Source organism: Hyla sarda, chromosome 12, assembly GCF_029499605.1.
Source record: "Hyla sarda isolate aHylSar1 chromosome 12, aHylSar1.hap1, whole genome shotgun sequence".
Classification (NCBI taxonomy): domain Eukaryota; kingdom Metazoa; phylum Chordata; class Amphibia; order Anura; family Hylidae; genus Hyla; species Hyla sarda.
Genome location: NC_079200.1, coordinates 54,880,977 through 54,896,041, shown reverse-complemented (window position 1 = coordinate 54,896,041; position 15,065 = coordinate 54,880,977). Strand labels below are relative to the sequence as shown.

Below are 15,065 nucleotides of genomic sequence, written 5' to 3'. Positions count from 1 at the left end.
CCAGAAATAGTGCTGCTCTTAATGTGTATACCGGACAGCATACATATTCTGAAACGACAGGTACCCTTTAATAATGGAAGAACCGCATCCTCTACATATTGCATACATATAGGCTATAAAATGCTATACAGAATCACTTATACATACACCCACCTCTCCCAGCAGAAACAGAAGCACAAACCAAATCTGTAAAATAATATTTTGTATTTCACAAAAAAAAAAAAAAATCCCAAAAGCAGTTTAAATTGACGGGTGTGTATTATATATATACAAATTAATAAAAAACTAAACACACTATGAGAAGGTGCTTTTCACTCCACGTCCTGGAACCTGTTTCTTCAAGCTGGTTAGTTTATCATAATGAATTTGGATTTGCAGTGAGCTGAAATGGCAAATAAAAAAAATACATCTGTTAGAAATATATCAGATTATACAACATTTGCATACAAAAGTAAAACTATTAGATTTAAAGAAGGTTAATCTGATGGACAAGCTATACTGCGCCTACTAGTGCTCATGACGACAATTGCAGGTAACATGCGAACAGCTATCAGGTGACCCCTGCTGGTAGGAAAATTGAATTTTACAAAAACACTCATTTGTACCCATAAGATATGCTGCACACAGAAGAGGATGCATTAGAATCAAAGAATGTAAAAAAAATTATCTTAGCAGGATAAAGAATCTGGTTCCTACCAATGAACTCTGTCACAGGATCATGTTCTCCTTCTGTTTTAATGGTGCCAGCTATACTTTCGTTCTCTAAGATGGGAAGGAAAAGCTGCACAAAGTCTGAGGTATAGGGAGGAGCAATGACGTCAAGAACCTGGCGAGGAGAATGACAATTTATAACAATGGAAGACGAATGATCTCCTTTCTTGGTAGTGGAGCCAGATGGGATGTGAGACATACCAATAAAACCTACCTCTGTCACAAAGTATCTTATGAGAGAGATGTCTGTGTCAAGTTTCTCTAGGCACCTACGGATGTAAGTGACAACAGGCAGCACGTACCCTCGGCTCAGCAGGTGAACCATTCTGTCCAACAGAGTCTTCTTCAGCTCCATCTAAATTCAGAGATAAACAGGAGGGATATTGGAAGTAGCATTAAACTGAATGTTCACACTATAGGAATATTGGGATAGGAAAAGTCCTTCACTCATGAATCCAGTGGACTTAAAGGGGTATTCCAGATGTAAGAATTTTTTAGATGCTGCTGGGGCCACAATGAAAAAAATATATATATATAAAATACACAACATATACTTATCTCTCTCACCTTGTAAAGTTTTCCAGTCCCCTGCTGAATGCTACTACTGCTACTTCCTATCACTAACTTAGGTGGGACATCCCTGCAGGCGGTGAGTGGCTAAGCACTTTATGACCTGTCGAGGTGCAACCTTTAGGCTCTCACTGATCTTGAGAATAAAGATATCAGTTTTCCCTGCACACTGGTGCTCCAGAGGCAACCGCTAGTGGAGGAAACCTGCAACACAGCCTCATTTAAATGGGCGCTGTCAGATCCAAAAACTTTCTATATTTTGTTACTGATGAAAATTAAAAACTTTATAAAGAAAACAGCTCCTGAAAATCCCACCACTAGGGGGTCCCTATGCCTACTGGGACCCTAACCAGGACTCAAGCTTTATCCATGAATCATGGACAAGAGATGACTCATTGATAAGGCTGCATGAGCAGACACACCAATCACCTCCCACCACTACAAGGGAGGGACACGCCCCTTCTCACCACACACCAATCCCCACAAGGGAGGGACATGCCCCTTCTCACCACACACCAATCACCACAAGGGAAGGACACGCCCCTTCTCACCACACACCAATCACCACAAGGGAGGGACACGCCCCTTCTCACCACACACCAATCCCCACAAGGGAGGGACATGCCCCTTCTCACCACACGCCAATCACCACAAGGGAGGGACACACCCCTTCTCACCACACACCAATCACCACAAGGGAGGGACACGCCCCTTCTCACCACAAGTGAGGGACACGTCCCCTTCCCCTATGAAGATTTCTAACACTGTGAGCTAATGCAAAGAGGGATATATGTATAATAAACACAGGCGATCGATGCATAAAAATTAGATGTACATGGTCAGGATTAGGTACTGAGAAAATCATTTTTTGTGGGATCTGACAAGTATACTTTAAGCAAATTGTGCTGGGAGCTCTGCTGTGCAGAGAAAACCGCCAAATCAGCTTTGCGGCCCCTTGATTTTTAGGATCAGTGGCTGTCCAAGAGATCAGACCCCCCCCCCCCCCCCCCCCACCAATCCTTTGAATGGCATGACCTTTTTAAATAGGGGAGCATAATATAAAGCCAGATTTCCTTTAAGTAAAGCTGCAGGAAAAGATACGGCCAGCAAGTAACCAACACACCCTGCTGTCACTTACCTGCTCCATCACATCTAGCTGTGAGTGCTCAGTTTCAAAGAGCTTTATCAGCAGCTGCAGGACTTGTGGGTGAAGAAGCTGGTGACAAGTGCTGATCTGTAGAGGGAGTAAAAGAATACAAAATAATTAATAACAAATTTGAATAAGCAGTTTTTTTTAATCATATGAGGGTCAGACAGGAAAGCACAGGAGTTCCCAAATAATGTCACCATTTTGAAAATCAGGGCATATGTATCCTCGGCTCCTCTCCTATTAACAGGTCATGGGTAAAATGTCTGTAAGTGCTGCTGCCCTCACCTCATCCAGCAGGGCCAGGTGTACCGGAGTATGATCGGTCTGTAACTGAAAGTAACGTGGTTCTGATACGGTCCAGTCCACCCACTTCAAAACACCCATCGCCACAACTGGGAACCTGGTGAATAAACAAACAAAAAAACATACCAGCTCTGTACCCCATACCATATGCTCAATGAATTTAGTATAAAAATACAATAGTCCCAATGTAGAGATGCCCACCATCGTATGCCAGCAATCCCATCGCTCATCTTACCTGATACATTGATACAATGTGCCAAGCTCAGCTACAAGCTCTGACGCTCCCTTGTTTTCATTGCAGCACAGATTATGGACGGTTTCTATCGCCTTGGATGCGGCCTTCAGTTCATCCTTATTAATATTTACCCGCTTATTCTGTGGAGAACAAGAAAAAAACTAGATGACTGGAGGTCGGTCTGACGCTTGGTGGCAGCTAAGCCCTATTCAAGTCAATGGGGATGCAATACCAGACACAGCCATGGGCAAAGGTGGTGGTGTTTTTTTTTCGGCTCGGGGGAGCAAATGCTTTTTTTTTTTATTTGGACAACGTGTAAAATTTCTTAGGGGGTGTGGGTAACTAAAGCAATACATCCAACCTTATTTTTCCATAGACAAGAACTGTATAAGGGCTTGAGTACTTTTTATGACATCTTCTTTTCATCATAAAATTTAATAAGTATAAGAAAATGTAAAGAATAAGAAAAAAAAAACTGTACAAATTTTTTTACAAAGTTTTATGTTTTACTTCTCTTTAAAAAAATGTATTACTTTTTAATTGCTTTATTCTGACCCTAAAACTTTTTTTCTGTCTACAGAGCTGTTTAAGAACAATAAATAAATAAATAAATAGGAGACCTACGGTAGGTTCACATCTACCGTATTTTTCGCCCTATAGGACGCACCGGCGTATAAGACGCACCCTATTTTAAAAGGTGCAAAATCTAGAACAAAAAAAAAAAAAAAAAAGATTGTGCACCCAACAGTGATCTTCAACCTGCGGACCTCCAGATGTTGCAAAACTACAACTCCCAGCATGCCCGGGCAGCCGTTGGCTGTCCGGGCATGTTGGGAGTTGTAGTTTTGCAACATCTGGAGGTCCGCAGGTTGAAGACCACTGGTCTAGGAGGTAGTACTCACGTGTCCCTGCCTCTCCGGACCGTCACCGCTGCCCTGGATGTCGCTCCATCGCTGTTGCCGCGTCCCCGACGCTCCGGACGTCTTCTTCCCCGGGATCCACGCTTTCCGTCGCCGTCATCACGTCGCTACGCACGCCGCTCCTATTGGATGACGGGACGGCGTGCGCGACGACGAAGGAGAACGCCGGCCATGCAGGGGATCCCGGCACAGAGCAGACACCGAGGAGACAGGTAAGTTCCCTCCCGGTGTCCTGTAAGCTGTTCGGGACGCCGCGATTTCACCGCTGCCCGACTGAACAGCCGGGTTAGTGTCAGTTTCGCTTCAGACTCGGTGGTCAGCTTTGATCGCAGCGTCTGAAGGGTTAATACAGGGCATCACCGTGATCGGTGATGTCCTTTATTAGCCGCGGGTCCCGGCCGTTGATGGCCGCCGGGACCGACCCGATAGGTGTGTGTGTATTCGCCGTATAAGACGCACCAACTTTTCCTCCCCCCGTTTGGGGAAGAAAAAGTGCGTCTTATACGGCGAAAAATACGGTATACCACACACACACACACACACATCTATTTGTAGTAAATTACAAACGGGTGAGCAAAAACATGACCAATTTACACAGAATTTTGTGGTATGCCTTTTTCCGTTGCATATGTTTGCATCCGTTTTAATTGTACACTCTTTTTGATAAAATGTTAAACTATGTAAAAACAGCAAAAAATAACAAAGCTGCTTGGCTGACCACAATTATATGGCAAGTGTGGAGGGGGACAACCGCAACCTAGAAGTATATGGTACTTGGTGGCTAACCATCTAGATGCCGCTGTCACCAGTGACATTTGGATGTTTAAATTACCTGCATTCGAGCTAGTTGAAAGCAGCTATCAAACCCTCGCCATACCTTCTTGAAGCTGTTGTGTCGTAAATCTATGACATAGAACATGCACACAGAATACCTTTTTCCACATCTCCACCACACTGGCAGCATAGGCCAATATATGAATGTATTTATGCTTGTGATCTTGGTTTATCTTAGCACCGGGTTTAAACAGCGACTGCATGAAAAGGTCCAGGAAAGCAGGAACACGGATCTAGGAGAAAAGACGCAAAGATCATATACAAGTAATGTGGTCAACAAGACATGCAGGAAAACCTACAGACAGAGTAAAAGAAAATACACAGAAGAACATTTTGCACAGGCAGTTGCTTATGACACTCCCCATTCAAAAAACAACACGGCCTATTTGTAGAGCTAAACAGCCATGTTTATAGGGTGAACAGCTACATACTGACTGAACACAGAGCAATGTTATGTGTATGTACAGTGGTCCCTCAAGTTACAATATTAATTGGTTCCGGGACGACCATTGTATGTTGAGACCAGAACTCTATGGAAACCTGGTAATTGGTTCTGAAGCCCCAAAATGTCATCCAAAAATAGGAAAAAGTGAGGATTAAAGAAAAATAAGTAGATAACTAATATAGATAAAGCAAGTCCTTACATATAAAAGTAATAAAGATCTGCTGGGAGCTGTAAATCACTGTCTATGTCAGTGTTTCCCAACCAGGGTGCCTCCAGCTGTTGCAAAACTACAACTCCCAGCATGCCGGGACAGCCGTTGGCTGTCCGGGCATGCTGGGAGTTGTAGTTTTGCAACAGCTGGAGGCACTCTGGTTGGGAAACAATGGTTTATGTAGAGGACAGGAGCTTCTTCAGGGTCCTATACAGTACACACAGTGTCCCAAATGGAGCCGCCCTTACTTGGTGTCCAAAGGAGCAGCTAACCCTGGCACAGATAAGGAGTAGTACAGAACTTGTAGTTCCTCCCTGTACTGTAGGAGGCGCTACCAGACAGACAGTCAGTGCACGCACTTCAGTAATACGGGTGATTTACCAGTAAAATGACCATTCTGATTGGTCAGTTCCTCCAGTTGTGACAGATTTCACAGATCTGGACTGTCTGTACATTGTATGTTGAGTCTGGTTTCAAGTTACAATGGTCTAGAAAAGACCATTGTATGTTGAAACTATTGTATGTTGAGGCCATTGTAAGTTGAGGGATCACTGTACAGGGTTATTCCCATCTAATAGTGTTATGGCAGATTACAGATTTGCCATAAAATTAGAATTGTTAAAGGTCTGAATAAAGAGATGAAGGCCCCTTTGGCATTTCACTTGCACAATGGGCGTGCGGCCTTTTCTGCTGCTCATGGAAATACTATGTATAAGCAGCAGTGCCAAACTTGCCTTTTTTTTAGGATTACAGAGGTACAGGACGTGATAGCATATTCTAACACCTTCTTTAATGTAAAAAGTACATAAGCAACAAGCTATATATTACACTGATACTCAGTCTATTTTAAGTGTTGAGGATTATAAATAGAATATACTTTATGACAATACATAGTAAAAATAAATGATGGTTAAGTGTTGTAGTGTCCTGATCTTTAGAGGTGCCCAATGTGAGTGACAGCCATCTTTAAGTACTCACCAGCTCCACGGGGGGAGAGTCCATGCTTGTAAACATCTTGTACAGGACAGTAATATCTGCTGGGTTCAAAGCTCCTTTGGATAACATGGCACCAAGTGCCTGACAGGCCCGAGGGTAGGAAGCAGCAGTTCCCAATGCAAGAGTGATCTGACTGGCATCGTGGCCCCTGAGGAACAAAACATGGCATTTGTTTGTTGCCATTATACAATAAAAGTGTTCTCAACAGCAGACACAACCTTGATAGTCCCAGATATAGTTTTTAGCAAACAACTAATTTTTGTATGCTGGCATTTGAATGGTCGCCATGTAAAACTACAATTCCCCTGCACTGGCCACTGCAAGAGAAATGTAGTATTATGCAGCAGCCATTCAGATGGATGGATCAAGTTCACCAGAACGAGAGACGCTTTTTCCTTTGCTACTGCTATGTTCTGTACATTTTCTTTCCACGCTTGCGGAATGGCCAGGCTCCTTCTAGTGTAGCAGCTGTCTTGTGTGCTATCAGCCAGTAAAGCAAAAAATACCCCCGGGTCAGCCGGAGACCCAAACCAATTATTTCACAAAAAACTGGGGCATGAAAGCCCAAAAATCCCCTTAAAGCAGCTCTCCTAAAACATAACTTTTTTTTTTTTTTTTTTTTTTCTATGTTGCTCCATCTTCACTTCCAACAGCATGCAGTCTCACACCAATTAAAGGGGCTATGACAAGATCAACAGAACTGATTGCTCAGGATCTGACCAAGAGGTCTCTGACTGATCATAAGAGCAGAGGTGCAAGAAAATGACAGTCACATATATCAGACTGACAAATGACAGGGCATAATATGCCACTTTGTCGTATAGATGCGATGACAGCACACAATAGGTTGTCATTTGCATGCATGTCCTTAGATAGCAGAATACAATATGCATCTTTTAAATGTTTATGTCAGTGGGCCTACTGCATTATAATGTTACCCTTACTGCATGATCCCTTCAGATGGAATACAGTAATATGTATACACTGAACATTCATTAATTTGCTATAGATAGTGCTTTTGTATAACCTTGAGGAAGGTGTAGATGTGCGCCAAAACGTGTTGTCCCTTTTATGTTAAAACTACCTAAATAAACCATCCAATCTTATCATCTCTGTGGTACTGTACATAACACAAACTACAGCAGCGCCTCCAAAGGCCTTTTTTTCTACCCCCAACTTGCAATTACAGAAAGCCATCCGGCAGCAAAATGAATACTACAGGCAGCTGGAAGATATCACTGTGATATACAGTGAAACCTCTCCAAAAGACCCCCTCTGGGAAGACAATCCCTTTACCCTGACCTCATATTCAGTTCCTCTTTTATTATGCATTCTTTGAGAAGATCTCAATTGGGGTCGTCATCTCAATGAGGTTTCACTGTATGTCATATATTCACATGTATTACTAAATTGTGCACTTATATATAAACATTTATTTTTCTGAATACATTTTAGTTTGAAATTACAAATATATATATATATATATATATATATATATATATATATATATATATATGTCACCACCCTTACTTTTCATGAGCAAATCTTTGCACCTCCTGTGCAATCCTGCGCATAGCAGACCCTCCCTGCTCCTCTTGTGCCAATATGGACATGATTGCCTGTGCAAACAAATAGGTGTGTTCCCCATGGCAAACCATTTTCTACAGGAAGAAAATACAACCGTTTAAGAATACTTATTGAAGGCAGAAAAGGTGCCACCGCTGACCAGTCAAAACACTGACAGTCTGCAAGTGCACAGCATATTAAGAAAAACACATACAGCAAACTCAGGTAAGTTCTTCTCAAGGTTTTCCTCTCCTCCATCAAGGATGGTGGCCAGTGATGTACGAAGCACTCTGGAGAAGACCTCCAGCTGCTGGCAAGCTGTGGAGACACTGGTGATTTCTCCCTGATACCCAGCATCAGAGATGAGCTTGAAGACAAAAAAGGAAGATGCATTATGGGATGTGGTCATCTCGTGAAGGGCTGTCCTTCCCAACTTGAGTAATTCTCACCTTTACTGTGAAGTTTAGCATCAAACAGTCTGGATGTGCCTCAGCCAGCTTGTAAAACAGATCCCTCCATGTAGTGTGAGCAATCATCTGCTCCAGCCATGCCGGGGTCTGCAAAGCAAAGTCAGAGCATAACGGTGAGACTTAGGCTGGGTCCACACTACGTTTTGTCCCATACGGGAGCGCATACGGCAGGAGGGAGCTAAAACCTCGCGCTCCCGTATGTGACCGTATGCGCTCCCGTATGCCATTCACTTCAATGAGCCGACCGGAGTGAAACGTTCGGTCGGCTCATTTTTGCGCCGTATGCGCTTTTACAACCGGACCTAAAACCGTGGTTGACCACGGTTTTAGGTCCGGTTGTAAAAGCGCATACGGCGCAAAAATGAGCCGACCGGACCGAACGTTTCACTCCGGTCGGCTCATTGAAGTGCATGACATACGGGAGCGCATACGGTCACATACGGGAGCGCGAGGTTTTAGCTCCCTCCTGCCGTATGCGCTCCCGTATGGGACAAAACGTAGTGTGGACCCAGCCTTACATGCAAATCCAATGACTTTCTAAAGGCAGACAATTAGCAAAGAATGACTGTAGGACAGCAAGATGTATGACTGTATATGTGGATTAAAGGGGGTTTTGACTTCAATAGGGCTTATTTACTGCATACTGAAAAGATATGCTACTTTTAATATACTTTGAGTTTTAATTGTTCACCATTTTTAAGATCTCTGCTTGTTGTCAGATTTCACATCGAGAGACTGAAAAACCTGTACAGACATAAACTAGCTGAAGGGTGGCAATAATTGTATCTAGTCTTACATAAATCTATCCCTCCTTCCCTGATAGTTTGCAACAATGTTTCAGAGCAGGTAAAACACATCAGCCTGGGGTACAGACTATTTAGGTGACCATTGATTGACTAGACTGCATACAACTCTACCAAACCCAGAGAGATTTCATACCATAGAAATAAGCAGCAAAAAAAGGTGATCTAAAGATGAAAAGAAATAGCCCCCTCCCATAGAATTGCATTGAGGGGGCGGGGCGTGATGTCACACGGGGGGGGCAGAGTCGTGACGTCATGATACTCAGTCCCCGTGGTCGGGAGGCATAACACAGAGAGCCTCCAGCAGTGCTTGCAGGTGGGTGCTGCATGCTAGATTGTGGGGGTCCCTAGCGATGGAACCCCCACGATCAGACATCTTATCCCCTTATCCTTTGGAGAGGGGATAAGATGTCTTGGGGCCGCAGTACCCCTTTAAGGTAAGATTTCTAGTATTACCTCTCCTTCCTCTGTAAAGATGGAATCTGCTTTTCTGGGCTCAAAATGTTTTATCAGCAGACTTTTCAGGTGGTTTTCCACTGTCTCCTGGACTTGTACTGGCTCTACTCCTGAAATAACATGAAGTGAAACGCAATACTCAGTACAGTGAATGCACAACACTTATATAACAGGATCTATTTGATTATATGTCTTGTTAGCATTTAATATATTCTTAATAATTGTCAAGCCTCAACATTCACAGTTTTGCCATCTTCTCTTTAGCCGACAAGGGACTATTTAGAGCAAGGAGTAAATTTATGCCACCTGTGCCATCCTCTACCCCCGCTGAACTGTGCAAGAAAAAGACAGACCAAAAGATAAGGGAGAAAAATAGGTGTGTGATAACAATAATCAATCGTGTACCACTGTAACACCCTCCCTAAAAGTATTAAACCCGTAAATGTGACTCAAAACTAAACATAACAAAAAGAAAGCAAAAAAGCCCCAAAAAGAGTCACTTTGATGAAAAAGTAAAAACAAATTTTATTGGTATGCACTAAAATTAGATACACACAAAAAGAGGAAGACAATGCATCACAAAACACGGCACCGCCGGACATCCTACAGGGAAGATGGTAGTATGGGGGTATTGCACATGAATCCGTGATCAAGCAGTACATATAAATATAAGCACCATTATAAGTAAAAGTAACATATATACAAACAGTATAAAGATTGCAACACTGCAAGTCAATAAGGTGCTGTATAGACAATCTATACATCAGAATTGAAGTATGTAATAATACAAGTAATGCTATACAAAATACCCACAACAGATATAGCAGTCACTGAAAAGCTGCAGGGACCGGGGTGCCGCCACTCCAACGCGCCTTTCAGCACGCTGACCTTCGTCCGGGAGTGAACTGTCACCGCTGAACTGTCCCTAACTTGGCCTCCGAAGCAGAACACATCCTTTTTGCTGAATCCTTGACCTATTCAAGTCTAATTTCCGCCATCTTCATTAATTACTAGTGTAAATGTCCGGTAAGACTCTCATACCTGAATGGATGAGCCATTCTGCCAACAAGTTTACAGTCTGGGCTACAGCTGTATAATTTTCTGACAGAAGCTGAATGACGTTCTCTGGAGACCCTCCTGCTTGGAAATACCTACATAAGAGTGAAAAGATCACATTTAGACTAGGACTTCACTGACTTTAAAGGGTTACTATCATTAAAAAAAAAACTTAACATGTTGCACACACATGTCAAAACTTCTGATCACACTGGATCTCACTCCTAGGACCACTGTGAACATTAGTTAGAAGCTGGAGAAGTTAGTGGCAGTGCACTGTTAACTCCCCGACTGTCAATCAAATCTGACCTTTTAACTATAGAAGTCTATACAGAGAAAGGGTCAGATCTGCCAGCCAGCCAGAGTTAACAGCGTTGTACCGTGCACTTCTCCAGTTTATAACGCCATTGCAGCGGTTATCAGGAGTGAAACCCAGTGCGATCAAAAGTTTTAACATGTCTGGGCCAACGTGTTGAAAGTTGTTTTTTCTTTAAAGGGGTACTCCGGTGGAAACCTTTTTTTTTTTTTTTTTTTAAATCAACTTGTGGCAGAAAGTTAAACAGATTTGTAAATTACTTCTATTAAAAAATCTTAATCCTTCCAGTACTTATTAGCTGCTGAATACTACAGAGGAAATGCTTTTCTTTTTGGATTTCTCTTCTATTACGACCACAGTGCTCTCTGCTGACCTCTGCTGTCCATTTTAGGAAATGTCCAGAGCAGGAGAAAATCCCCATAGCAAACATATGCTACTCTGGACAGTTCCTAAAATGGACAGCAGAGAGCACTGTGGGGGTGACAGAAAAGAAATCCAAAAAGAAAAGCATTTCCTCTGTAGTATATAGGCCCAAAAAAGTACTGGAAGGATTAAGATTTTTTTAATAGAAGTAATTTACAAATCTGTTTTACTTTCTGGCACCAGTTGATTTAAAAAAAAAAAAATACAAAAGTTTTCCACCAGAGTACCCCTTTAATGATAAGTAACACTTTATGCCATCATAAAATCGCAACATTAGCTCAATATTAACCTATGAGGAAAAGAGTCACAGGCAGTGACAGGTCGTGTTTTACTGTTGTAGCATTTTCAGCTAGGATTTTTTTTTTCTTCACTTTTACATTTTTCATACTACCTACCTTTGAGCACCCAGTTCATACAGTGTAAATAAGGATAATTAAAGGGGTTATCCACCATAAGGTGATTTTCGTACGTACCTGGCAGACAGTAATGGAGAAGGATCTGTGCTTGTCTTGGGGCTAAATGGCTATGTCATGAGATTACCATAACACTGTGGCTAGCTTTTTGTGAACTTGTATTTCCTGTTTGACTTTTCTTTTTTTGACTACAAATCCCACAATTCCATTTTCCTCCCTCCCACACATCAGCCACCCCACCCATTAAAACATAAATGAGCTGCATCCATTCAAAAGACCTGTTTTCAATTAGGGTGCCTACAGCTGTTGCATTAGTTGCAGATTGATCTCTCCACCCATTGAAGCAGACAGCTGACTAGTGAGTCAGGTTTTGGCCGCATTGCAAGCTGGGAAAAATCCGAGACAACAGTCATTTTGTATGCTCTTAAAAATAAATATTGGGGTGAAAATCACAGAATTGTGTGAAAACCGTTACACACAGGTACAGACACTATATTATGAACTACACTAACTTTACAGCCCCTGTAGCATAGTCAAATAAAAAAAAAAAATAATCCTGGCATACCCCTTTAAGAAGCGTTTTTAAAGGGGAGTTCTATGAGATCAAAGCCGCTCACTCCCACCTCTTTAAGGTATTAAATATGGCGGGTTCCATGATGTAGTCGCGGCTGGATAGTTTCTGCAGACATTCTTGTTGCAACTCGGCATCGTCCTCCGCTTCTGCATACTCTTCATCCTGCCAAAAAGCAAAGTGTAGCAAAAAAGTCAGTGAAGCAAAGATATAAAGCAACAACGAAATATCACACTTCCACGCAGATTTCCTCTGACGTCATGTCGGTCCGCATCATTTGTGACGCTCACAATCCGATTTGCTGTCACATATGAACCTATCAATAGGCGGACGTCAAGACGGACTTAGTCAGTTTTTTTCCAAACAGAGTGCCTCCAGCTGTTGCCAAACTACAACTCCCAGCATGCCCGGACAGCCTTTAGCTGTCCGGGCATGCTGGGAGTTGTAGTTTAGCAACAGCTGAAGGCACACTGGTTCGGAAACACTGACTTGAAGGGATACTCCATTCTCATTTCAATCATAGACCTTCATTATTGACCTTCATCTACCACTAACCACTTTGATAAAGTGGCTGTGGCCATTTTGGCTTTTCTCATGCCAAGCACCTAGCGCCCCCTACTGTTCACTATGCTGTGGAGTGGTACTGAGGGAAACAGCTGAAGATATATGGATATATATATATATATACACATATATATATGGACTTGGGGTGCATGTATATACAGCACTGAAACAAAAACAGCAGGGTCACCCATAGCAACCAATCACATGCCTTAGCAATTATCAGTAAGAAAGCATCTGATTGGTTGCTATAAGAAACAGCATTTAAGTCGTGACCTCCAAGGTTCATACTACAAGTCCCAGCCATGCACCCAGAAGCTGACACTCTACACAAGGAGTAGCTCAGTCAGGGATATGTGACACTGACCGCTCCTCTATCCTCCCAGTCTCCAATGATGGTCCCAGAACTGACGCCTCCGCTACTCCCTATGAAGAATTCGGGATCCATCTTCCAATGCTTGGGGTGGTCCCCAGCTTCCACTATTGACTTTCAGTAGTTTCGGGGCGCGATGTGATGACGTAGCTTACACCGGAAGTACAGGGGGAGCGAACTGTGCAAACCAAGAAACTGGGCTTTGTCCTCGCCGGACGGCGGCGGCCATGTTTTTGGAGACCAGACCTATGTGAGCGCAGAGAGGAGACTGTCAGTAATACAGCTGGGGTGTCTCCACACAGCTTAGAGGGGTATCTTCATGGCACATAGCGACTCGGATGCAAGATTCATACAGGGAATGTCTTTTCGACAGATATCGGGGATCAATAAAATGAAAAAATTCATGAGCCCGACCTACTCATATACTATCATGATTAGTGTATCTAAGCCTATAGTTAGGAACACTATCTGCTGAGCCAGTGTATCTAAACCTATAGTTAGGAACACTATGTAAGTTTACTATTGGGGAGATTTATCAAAACCTATGTGGAGGAAAATTTGTCCAGTTGCCCATAGCAACCAATCAGATTGTGGCTTTCATTTTTCACAGGCCTTCCTAAAAATGAAAGAAGCGATCTGATTGGTTGATATTGGCAACTGGACAACTTTCATTCTGCACAGATTTTGATACATTTTCGTGCTCAGCCCGTTCATCTAAGCCTAAATAGTCACTAACACTATCTGCTCTGGCAGTGTATCTGAGCCTAAATAGTCACTAACACTATCTGCTCTGGCAGTGTATCTAAGCCTAAATAATTACTAACACTATCTGCTCTGGCAGTGTATCTGAGCCTAAATAGTCACTAACACTATCTGCTCTGGCAGTGTATCTAAGCCTAAATAATTACTAACACTATCTGCTCTGGCAGTGTATCTGAGCCTAAATAGTCACTAACACTATCTGCTCTGGCAGTGTATCTAAGCCTAAATAGTTACTAACACTATCTGCTCTGGCAGTGTATCTGAGCCTAAATAGTTACTAACACTAACTGCTCTGGCAGTGTATCTGAGCCTAAATAGTTACTAACACTAACTGCTCTGGCAGTGTATCTAAGCCTAAATAGTTACTAACACTATCTGCTCTGGCAGTGTATCTGAGCCTAAATAGTTACTAACACTATCTGCTCTGGCAGTGTATCTAAGCCTAAATAGTTACTAACACTATCTGCTCTGGCAGTGTATCTGAGCCTAAATAGTTACTAACACTATCTGCTCTGGCAGTGTATCTAAGCCTAAATAGTTACTAACACTATCTGCTCTGGCAGTGTATCTGAGCCTAAATAGTTACTAACACTATCTGCTCTGGCAGTGTATCTGAGCCTAAATAGTTACTAACACTATCTGCTCTGGCAGTGTATCTAAGCCTAAATAGTTACTAACACTAACTGCTCTGGCAGTGTATCTAAGCCTAAATAGTTACTAACACTATCTGCTCTGGCAGTGTATCTGAGCCTAAATAGTTACTAACACTATCTGCTCTGGCAGTGTATCTAAGCCTAAATAGTTACTAACACTATCTGCTCTGGCAGTGTATCTGAGCCTAAATAGTTACTAACACTATCTGCTCTGGCAGTGTATCTAAGCCTAAAGTTAGGAGCTCTGTGGGGGATATATGTCAAGCT

The 15,065-nt window shown here is 42.6% G+C and overlaps 1 protein-coding gene across 1 annotated transcript; it reads right to left on the bottom strand.

Annotated features, from left to right (window-relative positions):
- Positions 1–185: 185 nt before the first annotated feature.
- NELFCD (negative elongation factor complex member C/D) lies at positions 186–13,596 on the bottom strand. Its single transcript, XM_056549068.1, has 15 exons — positions 13,378–13,596; positions 12,502–12,614; positions 10,712–10,821; positions 9,671–9,780; positions 8,391–8,498; positions 8,156–8,308; positions 7,906–8,036; positions 6,358–6,523; positions 4,822–4,956; positions 2,970–3,109; positions 2,717–2,831; positions 2,420–2,515; positions 926–1,066; positions 697–826; positions 186–382 (listed from the first exon to the last, which is right to left on the bottom strand). Exons 1-15 carry the CDS (start codon positions 13,456–13,458, stop codon positions 348–350), a joined length of 1,764 nt encoding a protein of 587 aa, XP_056405043.1. The 5' UTR covers positions 13,459–13,596; the 3' UTR covers positions 186–347.
- Positions 13,597–15,065: the final 1,469 nt, after the last annotated feature.

Coding starts and splice junctions, on each gene's coding strand:
- NELFCD (XM_056549068.1), bottom strand. CDS start 13,458: ATGGATCCCGAATTCTTCATAGGGAGTAGCGGAGGCGTCAGTTCTGGG. Junction 12,615..13,377: donor ACTGGGAGGATAGAGGAGCG/GTCAGTGTCACA, acceptor GCTTTTTGGCAG/GATGAAGAGTATGCAGAAGC. Junction 8,037..8,155: donor AGAACTTACCTGAGTTTGCT/GTATGTGTTTTT, acceptor TTCTTCCTGTAG/AAAATGGTTTGCCATGGGGA.